Source organism: Parus major, chromosome 12, assembly GCF_001522545.3.
Source record: "Parus major isolate Abel chromosome 12, Parus_major1.1, whole genome shotgun sequence".
NCBI lineage: Eukaryota > Metazoa > Chordata > Aves > Passeriformes > Paridae > Parus > Parus major.
In genome coordinates this window covers 10,899,935-10,914,537 of record NC_031781.1, presented here as the reverse complement: position 1 = coordinate 10,914,537, position 14,603 = coordinate 10,899,935, and the positions used below count along the sequence as shown (strand labels likewise).

The 14,603-nt window shown below is 45.1% G+C and overlaps 1 protein-coding gene across 4 annotated transcripts in view; it reads left to right on the top strand.

The window, feature by feature from the left end:
* The window catches only part of GRIP2 (glutamate receptor interacting protein 2), a 250,030-nt gene that overhangs the window by 220,272 nt on the left and 15,155 nt on the right, over positions 1 to 14,603 (top strand). For all 4 annotated transcript variants that reach the window (XM_033517452.1, XM_015641263.3, XM_033517453.1 and 1 more), the window contains exons 15-18: positions 7,368 to 7,434; positions 8,256 to 8,401; positions 8,692 to 8,836; positions 13,089 to 13,228. In XM_033517452.1, the coding sequence (XP_033373343.1) occupies positions 7,368 to 7,434; positions 8,256 to 8,401; positions 8,692 to 8,836; positions 13,089 to 13,228 (498 nt within the window). The remainder of the gene's footprint in view (positions 1 to 7,367; positions 7,435 to 8,255; positions 8,402 to 8,691; positions 8,837 to 13,088; positions 13,229 to 14,603) is intronic.

Below are 14,603 nucleotides of genomic sequence, written 5' to 3'. Positions count from 1 at the left end.
GCAAGGGACACTTGAAAACTAGGTTTCATTAGAAGAGATAAGCTATGGTAATTACCTCTTGACATTTACAGCATTAGTGAGTGTTAATTGGAGGTGTTCTGGTCCAAGTGGGGTGATTCTCAGGAGTGACTGGAACATTGACAGGATGATGCCTTTGCACCTTGTGATATTTCTTCTCCCTCTTCTCAGCTTCCCCTATTTGTGCCACAAGGACAATCCTGAGACATAACAGCACAATATTTAACATTTGCCTTGGTGGCAGTTACTGTCTGAAGACATGAAAGTGCTTTCTGAAAGCAGCAGGCTGTCTATAATGGCATTTCACTGGTGGGGAGCAGTGCAGACTGTGCTGGGTTCCGACCTGCTGCCCTGCCACTGCCTTGGCATTCCAGCCTCAGGGAGCAACCTGGGATAATGGATCTGCTAGCAAAAACTGGCTCCAGCAAGGCTCTATTAAGTTTCAAAGTTTAGTTTGTGTCTGGGGCTAGAGAGCAAAACGAACCTGTGAGCTGCTGGCAAGGACATATTTTTATTTGTGAAGTCTTATTTGAACGGGATCTGCTTCAGAAGTGCATTTACACTTCAAACATATTTTAATGTTGGAAAGGTTTTCATTTCAAATTTGTTAAAAAAAGTGATTTCACACACTTTTATGAAATCACTGCTAATAGAAAGAAACTGACCCCTAGGTTTAAAGTAGATGCCCATTATCCAACTACAAAGCAGCTTTTTAACACAATAATTGATTTGATCTTTTTGATTGCTGAACATGTTTGTACAATATTGTTTAAGAAATACACATGCATAAACCTAAAATATATTGCAGTTGTTTCCTGACTTAAAGACAAAATTATATTTACAAAGGGAGAAAAGGACAGGCATCCAGAAAATGTAGTGGCAAGGATGAAATTCAAGCTTAATCCTAATTTTATTTTCATATATTAGTCTATATACACTATATAGATCCACATGATCCTTAGCAAATTAGTTTATCTTTTTTTTTTACTTTGCCTCTGACCAGGCAGATAAATATACCAGTTCCAAATATTAAAACCAAAGCAAGCAGCCTTATGTTAAGTACTTCCTGCAGAGACATGATGTGCATGCAGGAGTGTGATGCAAGCAGCAACAGAAAAGAGGTAAAAATAACCCTTCTCTGTTTTGCTCAGTTCCTTTCCTCTCAGTTCTGCTGACTTGAGTGTAGGTCTAGAAACAGCTTTTACAGCTTTCCTTCTGATATGGAAAATTATATAACTACTGTTTTAAAGGAGAAGACTTGGTTTACTGGCCTCTTGCATTGGATTCCTGTTCCCTACTGTGTAAAACTGGAGCAAGTTGGTATTTTTTTCAAGGTGAAGGGGTCAGTAGAAGACCTACTGCACTGTTGTGGCCACAGGATTTTGTTTATTCATGTACTTTATAGTCTAGCTACATTACAGATGTAAGATTAGTTGCTTACATTGAGTTTTACCTCTTGGTTTCAGCTGGCTTCTCTGTAGTTAATTCCTCTGCCTAGGAAGGTTTGCCTCTGCCTTCTTAAATGGGCAGAAAGTGTTACGACCTCATCAGAGGAGCACTTCAGAAATAAATGTGATCAAGTTCTTGCTGTGCTGTGGCTCTCAGAGATAATTGGGAGATGGACTAAGTAAAGGGTGGGGGGAGAGCAGGATTCTTGATGGATGTGTTGAAAGAATTCATGTAATGGAGCTGACTGTAGGAGAAACCATAAATCTGCTGGAAATGCTCATAAAAGGGCTGAAAACCCAGGAGATTTGTATACGAGCAGGGCAGATGCTGCTGGTTCTGGGATGAGCATACAGAGAGGGGCTGTACTTACTCCTGGTGAGGGACAGATGTTTGCTGAGGGCATTTAATCTTCTCAGAGATCTCAGGGTTTCCAGAAGGAGAAGGCTTGGGCTGGATGAGTCTCCAGTTGCAGTCTGAGAGCACGGATGGGTTTCTTCCCCCTCCCCAACACAGTGTGGCAAAGGGACATAGCAAATCAAGATGCACGGTGGAAATACATGCATATACTATTTCCCTTTCCATCCCAAAGGATGACTACAAAATCCAAGGGGTGAGCCTTTCACTGACAGTGCTTTGTACTCCTGAGGGATCTCTGTGCCCTCAAGCCTCATTTCAGTCTCCTCCATATGCTAGATGAAGAACACTCAGGCTGCCATGTGTGTGCTGCTCCATGCACTTTGTCCAGGGGTGAAGGAACATGAAGCCAGCTAAACTCTCATTTTCTCCATACTCCAGTACCTCAGCCTCTGTCTCAGAGAGAAGGACATTTACTTGTAGAACAGCTGTTCTGGCTGAAGACCAGAGCATGCTCCTTTCTGCTCCAAGAGCTCTGAAGCTTACCTGTTTGCAGCAAGCTCTGAGGCTCTGAATGGTGAGCATGCAAATACAGGGACACTGAGAGTTTTGACACAGGGATGTGAAGATTTGACCCTTGTTAGCCTGAACTACCCATCTCCATTAGCAGAACAAATGCCTCAAATGCTCTGATCTTGCTGGCTGCATCCAGTTCTAATGATGCAGTTATGCCTTTGAAGGTTTTCTGTAAATCTCTTACAAATTAAAATCTCCAGCAGTGAGAAGTGAATAGTCACGCATTCTCATACGTTCAATAACTCACCTCTTAAAATAAGATATGGATTTGTTATTACCCTCTGGAAAATGATAGTTGGTTACACAAAAGATTGCCTTTTGTATTGAGAGTTTGTGATTTTTTTTCTGTCTCAAATATCCTCTCCAAGGGCTGTTTGTGACATTCACTGTAGGGTGGAGGTGTGTTGGTGTTGCTGTTCAAAGAGATACTGAATTTGCCATTAATTTTAGATATGCATTAATGCTTTATATAGCTTGTTTATCGAATTACCTTTATATATCTTAACAAATCAATTCCTGTGCCCTTGGTGTGAAGTACTGCAGATAAGGAGCAGGCAGTATATCTGCTTTCAGGTGATAAAACCGGAATTTGGGTAGATAGATAACTTCGATTAAGTCGCTTAAGCAGTGTAATCACTGTCCTAGTGAGAAGATGGATCTCTGAGCCAAGCAAACCTAGTTTTGCTGGCTCTGTGTTAGCCTGTGCCCTGCCACCAGCCCAGCTGAGCGTGTCTGCAGGCAGGGCAAGCTCAGCAGCCACCTGTCCTACCCCCTCACTCACACTATATCTGATTCACTCCAGTGCTTTTATCCTGGTGGGATATCCTGATCTGGTTTTGCTACCTGGAGATTGTGAAAGAAAAAGGATCTGTGATGAGGCAGATATCCTGCTGGAGGCACTGATAATTTATGCACCTGCTGCTAAACTTAATGAATGATAGAGGAAAAAGTTGGGTACTGAGGATTTGATTTTCACTGCTGCTCTTTGTAATCAATTCTGATTCACTTTTTTTCCCTCTTCTCATTCCTTAGCTATACTGAGATTATTTGGTTTCTGATTTTGCTATTTCCAATTTAAAAAGGCTTCTTATTTAAATGCATTCTTATGGCATTATTGCAATTTCTTTAATTACACATTGGCAGTGTTGCTTTGGCTTGGTCAACAATGAAGGGCATTTTTAATGCATTGATGCCTGTGAAATATGTGCTGGTGCTCCTTGGAGGGGAATAATTCACCAGTACAAGTCATTATGCATTCTATTAAAAACACAGACTGGACATGTGTTCCTGGCCTCATCATCCATCACAGTGTAAACACTGAGTGAGCCACAATCCCAGCAGAGAGACTGAAAGCAATTTATAAAAAGTAAATAACAGTATTGATCAATTCACCTTTTTATCACTGCCCTGTCACTGCCAAGCAGTGTTTTCATTTTGAGTTTCTTCCCCACCACATGCTTCTACCTTTACCAGCTGTTGATTTATAGAGCCTTCTCTGGGCCACTGGAGCAGATTCAAACTATCTTTTGTGCTGGTAAATCCACCAAAAGTACAAATGTATCTGAAAAATAGTCTGTTTCTACCTGAAGTGGCTTGCCTTGGCAGATGGAGGCCACAGCCAGGATGCCTGCTGAGAGTGAGCATGGGTTTCTGCACGCCAGCTCCTGCCTCCATCTCTTCCCTTGACTTCCTTTGCTGCCACCTCCAATTCACACACAGGAAAACAAAACCCAGAGGCAGGGCTGAATGTCCAAGCTGTGTCTTCCTGCAGCAGAGTTCCCAAGACAATGTCCTTTGAAGAGAAATAACCACATTAACAGCTGAAATGAATGGATAAGGAGGCTTTACTCATCTGTGCCAATGTCTTAATGCCAAAGACCACAGCTCTAATAACGACATAGTTTAGGCTGGTGCTGTTTTAATTGCAGGCAAATTGGAAATTGTCCATTCAAAATCTCACCAGGGATTCATGTGTCTAATGGCTCTGACCTCTGTGGAGCCACTCCTTCAGTGAAACTGGAGCTCTCTCACTGTCAGACAGACAGCTGTTGCACAGAGAAGCATTGTCACCCTGTGTGAATGGCACAGGATGATTAAAAATGTGGCTCTCAGGATGCTCAGGGCAACCTGATCCCAGCAGACAGGCAGGAAGCCCATCTGGACACTCTGCTGGGGTGCCAGAAAGATCTTTGGGATGCCAAAGGTTAATTATTGAAGTCAGTAACTACATGTTTTTAGAATGAACGGCAAGCCTCTGTTTTGTGAGATTTCATTATCTTAACCTTGTATCTTATGCCTCTTGAGAGAACATGGTTATTCATTACATCTCCCTAACTTACCCTTCAGATTTGATGGTTTTATAAAGCCTTTGCAATTTACATTAAGTAATTATGTAATGTGATGATTCCCCCATCTCTGGAAGTGTTCAAGGACAGGTTGGGTGGGGCTTTAAGCACCGTGGTCTAGTGGAAGGTGTTCCTGCTCCATGAGTGGAACTAGATGATTGTTCAGGTCCCCTCCAATCCAAGTGATTCTATGATGATTCTGTGATGAATATTTAGGACATTTTACATTTACAAGGGTTGCCATTTATTCAAGTTTGAGTTCTCTGTTGGTAGGGACAATTGCATGCAGTTGTATATGGCTCTTCCATTTAGCTCACATCTCAAGGAAATCTGTTCTGAGTGCAAAACTTTTTTAAAAAAAGCCCTGCAAACAAAACCCAGCATGGTTTTTCCTTAAAACTTGCTTTCTTCTCTAATGGATAAAGCACTTGGTTTGTTACCCTTGCTCCTGTCATGGGAAGCTTGTGCTGTGCTCAGTGCTGACTTCAACTGTGGAGTTTCAGAAGGACAAGGTCTCGTTCTCTGCTCAGAGGCTGACTATGTGCAGGATCCCCCCATGTGTCACACAACTTGCAAGGCAGATGCTGAGATAAACATAAATCCTGCACAGCTCGAGGCATGCTGTTGTCTATACTTGCTAGCTAGATTGTCTTTTTTTTTGTTTTCTCTCCCTCTTTGCTCCCTTGGTGTTCATGGTCTCTGGACACGTTCAGCTTCTTCAGCTGTGGCTTGGTCAGGTTAGAGATGGCCATCCCAGCCCACCACCAGGACAGGTTAGGATCCTCCCTAACCCCTTTCTGTCACTGCTTCTGCTTTGAAACTAGTAAACAAACCTTGCTGTGAGAAGTATTTTTGCTAACCTGGATTGTTTTGACAGAACCAGGCTAGGGAGTGGTTAAACATGCAGCAATGCCACCTGACCCAGGGCTTAGGGTGTGCTCACAGGATCTCCCCTCTCTGCTGCTCAGACCCCACTCTGTACAGCTCTGTCAGCAGCACATATACGTCCTATACTGGAAAGGAGAGCAACAGTAATAATGATCAAAGTGGTATATCTCAATCCCTGTGCTGTTTGTTAGTCCATGCTGTATGTCCTCAGTCAGCATGGGGATTTCTGGTTGTTCTTGCCTGAACCCCACCCTTATTCCCACTACTCAGCTCTGCCCAGTGTGTCTTGTCCTGTCTGCAGTCTGGTCCATGCTGTGGGCAGGTTGAATATAGGCACGAGCCCTCCAGGAATCTCCACAGCACATCCCCCTCCCTTAGATTTGCAGACAGGAGCACAACATGAGTGTTGAGTCCAAAATTGTCTGGTACCAGGCTCCAGTAAGACATGGGGAAAGAATTCCTCCAGGCTCTGTACCATTCAGCAGTCACATTGCTGTGACTCTTATAAAATCTGTCACGGTCTGCTCTTTTGCTGTCTGACCTCACAGTGGCTCTCAGCCCTGACACAACTGAGACTGACTGTCTTTTTGCTCTCTTTAGTACAGAAGGTTTGGTTATTTCTGGAAGAGGATATCCTTAAAGGTGTTGGGTTAGACATATGTTTTTAAATCTCATAAATGAATGTAAACAACAGAAAACTAGACCAGAGAGGTGGGTAAACATTTATTGTCTGATTCTCTGGGTGCTCTCTAACTGCTGTTCAGGCAGGTGGATCTCTGTGCATTTGGTGCCACGTGCCTCACAGATATTTTAATCTCTGCCCTGCACCTGATATGTTCAGAGGCTGTGAGTTTCTTTCTTCCCACACAGTTTTTGTGAGAAGCTGAGAAGCTCTGTCAACTTTAAATGAAGCAATGCAATTCCCATAGCAAGGCAGAAGGGAAGGATGCAGGGTGGAATGGATGCTCTTTCTTGGTGTATGTTTGGCATGTGGATGACAAGGAGGTCAGGAGGAGTTTGAGTCATAGGTCTCTCTTGGGCTTCTCAGGAGAGCAGCAAGTCTTGCAGGCAAGTTTGAAAATGTAAATGCTCCCAGAGATGTGTACTGTCATCTTGTGGGCTGAAAAAGTTATCAGGGTCAGCCAGGAGATAGGAGTTGGAAACCACCCACCCCTTCCAGCTCCAGCACAAACCACCCCTGATTCATCTCCTTGTATGATTAAGTGCCCTAGAGAGCTGAACCAGCTGGAAAACTCTGCTTTTTCCCTGGGTTATTTTCCACCTGGAAAATTTCACAGCCCACTTTACTTGAAGAACACAGAAGGGCTTGTATGGAGCACAGGGCTGAGCTGGATGCTCTCCAGGCAGCAGTGCTAATTCTGACTGCAGCCATGGCCTTTGGCTCCCTTGTCCTGTGTGTGAGGGCTGGTGAGGAGTGTTTGACAGTGCTGGGATTGGCAATGCCAGCTCTTCCTGTTGGACACCACATGTCTTCTTTTTCAGGAGCCCAAAGGAAATTAACCTGGGCAAGGGGCAATGGACAAACTGCAGGGGTTTATGTTTTGTTTTCTTTTTTCTTTCTGGAGAGGCTTCCAGAGTTCAGCTGCGAAGCATCATTGTGTGATGGGAATATAAATCCCCTTTCCTTATGGCTGCTTCTCCCCATTAACCATCCACCACCCCCATCCTGGACAGAAAACTCAGCACCAGGCTTTGTACCATGTGTCTCTTTTGCAGCTGCAAGCAGAAAGCTTGGGGATCCTTTGATCATCTCTGACATCAAGAAGGGGAGTGTAGCACACAGGTGAGTGCAGCATTTTCCATCTGTCAAACCCACTGCAAAATGCCCTCCATGATAGAATGTCTACCAGAGAAGCTGGATGTAGCCCAAGCAGTAGCACTTGGGTCTGGATATTTCCAGAATTCAAGAACATCTCAGCACTAGAGGTTTTTCTTAGACCACAGTAGGGTTTGCAATAGAAACTGTCTGTATTGAAGCAAACAGCATTGAGCTAATGGAGAAGGTGACCAGGGCACTGGTTTAGATGCCTGCTGAGTTTGTAGGAGATGGATGTTTGGCATTTAAGAGCATGTGGTAAAGGGCTTCATATATCCCAGGAGGTGCTATGGCTCATCAGGTAGTTTGCCATGTCTCAGCTCCTGCTTTGGTGAACAGAATGAGTGAATTGTGGGCATTGGTGGGGAACTGTGCAAATAACTCAGCATTTATTGACTTCCCCTCTGATCCCAACACCTCATAGCAAGGTGTTCAGAGGAATTTAGTATGGCTTATTTCTAAGCATGGCTTATTTCTAAGAGGGCTCTCACAGGAGTTTCCATAAGGGGTAGAATATCTGTCAGTTAAATATCAGGCATTTTCAGAGTTGTAGGTTACCCAGGATATTTATCTAATCTTCCTGGCTGGTTCTGTGTGGATACCTGCTCTACACAAACTTCCTCTCTTTAAAATTACAGGTGTCCAGACTCAGCTCATAGCTGTTTTCCAGAAAAGATCAAGGACAGTAAAAAGTTAATATTGTCTTTTCCACTGCAGGACCAAATGTAATGTGGGATCTGAAAGGCAAATACAAATGTACTCTTAGTTTTCTTTTCCTCTCCATGTAGAACTGGCACCTTGGAGCCTGGAGACAAGCTGTTAGCCATTGATAACATCCGACTCGACAATTGCTCAATGGAGGATGCTGTGCAGATTTTAAGGCAGTGTGAAGACCTGGTCAAATTGAAGATTAGGAAGGATGAAGATAACTCTGGTACAGAAATCCTGATGCAAACTGGTGCCTGTCCACTGTAATGACATTTCCCAATAGGTAGTGCAAACTAACAAAGATAAGGGCTGCTGTCATCCAGTCACCACTTTCCAATTGATTATAGTCTATTTTTGTTATTCTGCCCTTAAGTGATGCCTGGAAGGTTAAAATCCTATTTGGTATGAGTGTCACTGAAGATTTCTGGCTTTTGCTTCTAGATGCTGCAACTCTTTCCTATGACTACTTTTATTTGGGATGAGAAAATAATTCAGCAATTCTGTTTTCTCTTTCAGATGAGCAGGAGACAACTGGTGCTATTATCTACACAGTGGAGCTGAAGCGATACGGGGGCCCTTTGGGAATAACCATCTCTGGGACAGAGGAACCTTTTGATCCCATTGTCATTTCGGGCTTGACTAAACGAGGGCTGGCAGAGAGGTGAGGTTTGGGGGCAGAACAGTTGAATTGATTTGAGAAGGGGTCTTGAACCATGCCAAATTTCCTCTGCTGTCATAAATTCTTTGGCATTTAAGTCTGCTAAGAAGGAAAGGTGCTCTGAAGGTACCAAGGGACATGAAGCAGGGTGGTGTGGTCTGTGCTGCTAGGAAAATGAGACAGACACTTCAGGAAAAGTCAGATCCAATGAGTCAGGTGAATTCTGCAGCTGGGAATACATATTTGCCCCTCTTCTACAGAGGTGCTTCCTGGTCTGGGATTTGCCAGGTACACCTCATGTCAGGAGAGTGCCCAGCCTGCCTACCATTGACTCTGACCAGGACTGCCCTGTTGCTAAACTGATTTATGGCCATTGCAGTGGTGTGTCCTGCTGAAACTAGGGATCTCAGGTGTCTTCTGACCTGACCTTGCTTGCTGCTCAGTGTGTTACATCTGAGGTGTCTCAGTGCAGGTTGGGCTGCCCAGCATCTGGCATTTATACTGAATAAAGGTAGGAGCAGATTTACCTTCAACCACTGGGGAGGTTACTGTGTGCCTGGGTCTGAATATATGTGGATGTGTGGGATTTAAAGGATCAGGACATTCCTGAGAGTATAAGGTGGAACTGAGTCATACACTCTATCTTAATTAATCTTTCTATATGGGAGCTGCGACTTGTAAATAGATCATTTCAGCAGCCCTGACTCATGCTTCTCTAAGGGTCTTTTACTTTGTGCTGCCTGACAGGCAGAACAGCAACAAAAAAACCCCTGAACAAACTGATGTAAAGTGCAAGACTTTGGGGATGTTTTACAGCAGATCTGGCCTTTTGGTTTTTTTTCTGTTTCAAGACCACACTCCCTCTTAGCTGGACTGTGAAACAGCTCTGTGTCCTTTTCTGCATTGGGTTCCCAGAGCTCTCAGAACTCTGCTGTGCGTTCCCATTGCTTCCCTTTGGTGCAGCATGCAGAAAGTCTGTGTCTCCTGGGAAGGAAGGGGATGGATTTAGTCATTGGTGATTCTTCTCCTTGGGGATTTTATATCACTGCCTGCTACTGATTTGGTCTTTTCCCCTATAAAATAATAGCCACAGAGGATGCAAGGCTTTTCTATGTAGCACTTCTGTACTGTACCCACAACCCAGCACGAGAGAGGTTAAGAACAGCCAGCTAAAGCGCTGTCAGGTATCAGAAGACAGTCTTACACCTTTGTTGGTGTCAGTTCCCTTTGCAATTCCACGCCTGTTCCTCCTCTGAACTCGGATGCACACGGGTGACTGCTACGTCCAGAAATGTAGTGCAGGGGCTGCTGCAGTACTGCTGAATTTTGATCAGGAGTGAGCAGGCAGTGAGGAATGAAAAGCCTTGTGAGCAGAGTGACGGAGCTGTTCAGCACGTTCACTGTGGCTGAGCTGCAGATAACAGCGTGGGGATAGAGCAGCACAGGGATGTCTCTGGGTAACCTTGGCTCCCCATGGGGAGGGTGAGGGGCACTGTGATGCTTGCAGGAAAGGTGAATTTTTTTCTCCTGTCAGTGAGAGAAGGGGGTGACTTGACCTTGCCAAGAGAAGAGGGGTCCTCCTAGTGATATCCTAAATTGTCCCTTTCTGACGTCTCTACCTTTGTCTATGCCACAGATGCCCTTAGTCAGGCTCTGATTGAAGGATGGGGATTTAAATCCAAATCCATGCTCTTTCTGGGGTAGAGGACATGGTTTGGCAGCATTGACGTGGGGTGGACCTGATCCCAGTGTCTGATAACAGAAATCCACGGGCTGTTCTTGTAGAGGAACAAGTGAAAGTCTGCACTGCATCTTGGGCTGCTGGCAGTGGGGGAGGCAAGGTGTCCTCTAGGATCTGTCACACGTCTGTCTGTGGGTGACAGGCTGCCTAAGTCTAAAAGGCTTCACAGTCAGATGGTTTAGGTTTTATCTTGACCTTGAACATTTTTTTTCCTCTTGTCTGATCTTACAGAAACCTACAAAGGCAGCTCAGACTGTTAGATCAGTGTCAAGCTGGGGCTCTCTCCCATGTTAATGTCTGTGTCCCCTCCCTGAGTGCCTGCAGATGGCTTAAGCCTGTGCCATAGGACTTGTGTTTTCCTTCTTCTCAACCAAGGGAGTGTGCCTGAACAATATTGTTCAGTTCTGGTTGAGGTGTAATGGTTCCCCAAGAGCAATTTTTGGCTATTGCTGGCATTTCAAAGTGCCAGACCAGCCTCCTTCAGTGCCACCTGCTCAAGTAGAGGGGGGTGGCTGTAGGAGACTTTGGTCCAGGAGTATCCAGCACCAAGCCATGCTGGCAGGGAGGAAAAGGGACACTGCCCATGTGCCAAGTTAATCCCTACCACATTCATGCAGCCACCTCAGTGCTTGTTGGGAAGTGCTTGCAGCCCCTTTTACACCTTTCCACCTACCCACCTGTTACTCTAATCTGTTCTTGCATGTCCCTTCTGAGCAAGAAGGAACATGCATCCCATGGCTCCTTGGGCTGCTTTGTGTTTGAGTTGAATTAAGGACTGTTGGTAGTAATGCAGAGGCACGAGGGTCACTAGCTGGAAACTGCTTTCTCTGTCAGCTCTGCTCAGCTTCTGTCTGCCTGGCCTCACAGGGGGGCCCTGAGAGGACTGGGCTTTGGTTTGCTTTCTCCCCCTTGAAGAAAAATACCTGGCTGAACATGACCTTTCTCTTTAAAATTGTTTCTGTATTTTTCCCTGCTGAGAGACTTCCACAGTTACTGCAGAGCTGTTGTGTTGTTCAGGGCTGGGTGGATGGTCTGGTGCCTCGGATGGATCTGTCCCCATGCTGGGTTCAGGGATAAACCAGGAAACCCTTGGATACTGAAGCTCTGCAGTGAGAAAAGGACCGACTGTAAACTGCCAGCAGTTCAGCTTGATTTTTTTTTTTTTACTACAATAGATGAAACTTTTAAGACAAATACTCCAGTCACAGTTAGATCTGTAATTTGTTTGAGCACACAAATGTTTCCATTCCAATGACTTTTCCAGGCTGATTTGGGTGGGACAAGATGGACATCTAGTGGCTGTTGGGGCCATTGTGGCATTGCTGAGTACCTCAGCAGCAGCAGAAGCTGCAGACTGAGCAGTCCTGCCTGCTGCTTGTCTGCGTTTCCCGATTTGATGTACTTATAGGGGATGTTTCACAGCAGTGTGCTTACAGAGCTCTGATATTTTGGGGAAAGCCAAGCAGCTGTTTTGCCTGCATTTATATATCAAATTCCAGTTTGGCAGGAGCTGCAGTCCAGTTTGGAGATGCACCCTGAGGAAGACAAGTTGCCGTGGACAAAAAGATATTGAGGTCCAGATCTGCATCTCCTCCTGGCTCCATCACAGAGGTTCTAATAGCAGAACCTCCCGCAGTACTGGAGGAGGAGGTGGCTGCTGCTCTTGTGTGCTGACACTGGGGAGCTGAGTGTGAGTTTGGGAAGCTCAGTCCAGCCAGTGGTGAGTGTGAGCTCCAGCCTTGGCAGCAGCTGTGCCAGTGAACACATTCTGCCCTGCCTGCTCTTCCCAGAGCTTCATTGGGGAAGGCTCCAAGTGAGCCTTTGTCTGTGAGCAGACAGAGGGGAAGGATGGAGAAGGGGGAGAATTGCTATGACTTGTTTGCTCTGTGTGTCTGTTGCTGAAGCCTGAGGATTTATCTGTGTGAGAGCAATAGCCAGTGCTGGAACGTGGCTGAGCAATAAAACAACTTCTTCCTGAGCTGATGGAGAAGGTCACAGGGGTGTAGCTGAGTGGGGTGAGCTTTAATCATATCATGAACTGCAGCTGGCTCATACTTGCACACACATGAGCAATTTTGAGCTATTTTGGTTTGGGTTTTTACCAATAGGTTTCTAGGTTTGTCTCATAATTTCTTTCCATCAGGGTGAACATCCTTCAGTTCCATGTTTGAGGACTGTGTTGGACTCCACATCCTGAAAGTGCTTGTGCTTTTAACCCCACTGCTTTGAAGTGTTTTGTCTCTCAGCTGGTCTGCAGCCCCAGTTCCCGAGGGGCTGGGATTTGAGGAGTTCATGTGTTCCCATGTGTATTTATATGTCTGTGCATGTGGAAGCTGGGGAGGACCTGGATTCCTGCTATGTGGTGAAGAAGGGGTCATGGGTATAGAGTGTACCAAGAGGGAACAAAGACATATTTTATAGTGCTGAGAGTTAATTGCTTCAGGTGACAGCAAGCATCCTGTCTCCCAGAGGAATTGCTTCTCTGGAGTTCCTGACAGTTCCTTTTCCCTCCAGAACTGGAGCCATCCACATCGGGGACCGCATCTTAGCCATCAACAACGTGAGCCTCAAGGGCAAGCCACTGAGCGAGGCCATTCACCTGCTGCAGATGGCGGGAGAGACCGTCACCCTCAAGATCAAGAAGCAGACAGAGAGTGAGTTGAGGATGGGGTGGGCAGGGGGAAGGCTCACCCCAGCAGGGACCCTGGGCCATGGCCACTGCTGGGGGGTTTCTGTGCTGCTGTGGGAGGTGAGATGAGGCAGTGTGGTCATGGCCATGGCTGGGCACAGTGACAAAAGGTGTGTTTCTTGAACTTTGGACTCACAGATGGAAAAAAAGGCAACCCAAAGCCTCTCTGTGGTGATGGTAAGAGATGAAACAGCAGGTTTATTGGCAATAGTAGTTTTTAATTTAGATTGACACCTTGTACTGTTGTTGCCATTCCCTGTCTGTCTCAGTGTTTCACACAGAAGTAAAGCAGAAGTTAATTTTAGAAGTATAAGAATGTGTTTTGTTTTTTTTTTAAATATAACCTCACTAAATGAGCAAAGAGACTCTGAGTTGGTAGAATCCATGAATTCCCCACCCCCGTCTTTAATTCAACTTTTAAAACACAATTGGCAATAAATCTGTTTCACCTCTTTTTTTGGCTTGGGGTTCTAAGTTCATCTTTCAGAGCATCTAACTTCATTCTAGGTATTCCCTTCTGGTTTTCCTGCCAAGCTCCCTGTGGCTTTGAAGCTGTTGTTAACATAGTATAAAAAAGCAGAATCATACTGGCAGGCCACTGTTTTTTGGAGACAGAAGGATGATCGGAAGAAAAGAGGGATCATGCAAACTTTTCTCCTTGATTGCATGATAGCAGCCAAAACAGGCTTTTTCATTACATTCAGAAAGTACCAGGTACATTCTGGCTTCATTCTAGTCTCTCCCAGCCCCAGTATTTTCATTTTTTTTTAGTGTGATGCTTCTGCAGTCTGTAGTTTTGGCTGGACTTCCTCAGCCAGTGGCCTGCAGTGCTGTGGAAATCAGAAGAAATCAAGAGATAAAGCTTTTCCAAGCAAGTGTGGCCCTTGGGATGCCTGTCCTGCATCTGAAAAAGTGACATCACTCTTAAACATAGAACTTCTGTAGACCTCAAAGCAGTTTGAAGATGTGTGGCAATGCACCTGTTTTACAAATGGATGAAGACTGGGCAGGGAGTAGGGATGTGACAAACAGAGTCAGAACTGGGGAATTGATTCCTCTTCAGGAAGCCCCAGTCTCTTCCCCTGTAGCCAAATGTCTTGGTCTTTGGTCTGAAATGCTCTTTTTTTCCCCCCTGCTGACCCTTAGCATTGTCACAGCCACTTGGTGAAATAATTGACATGCAAGTGCCTGTTGGAGACTCGTTAATCATTCTGAGAATGAAGCAGGTGTAATTGAAATTTCAAGGTAATCTTGAGTTAATCATGGTGAGCAATCTTCTGGAGGCTTGGAAAATAGGGACTTTTAGGACACCGGGCTCTGTTTGGTAAAATAATCTGTCC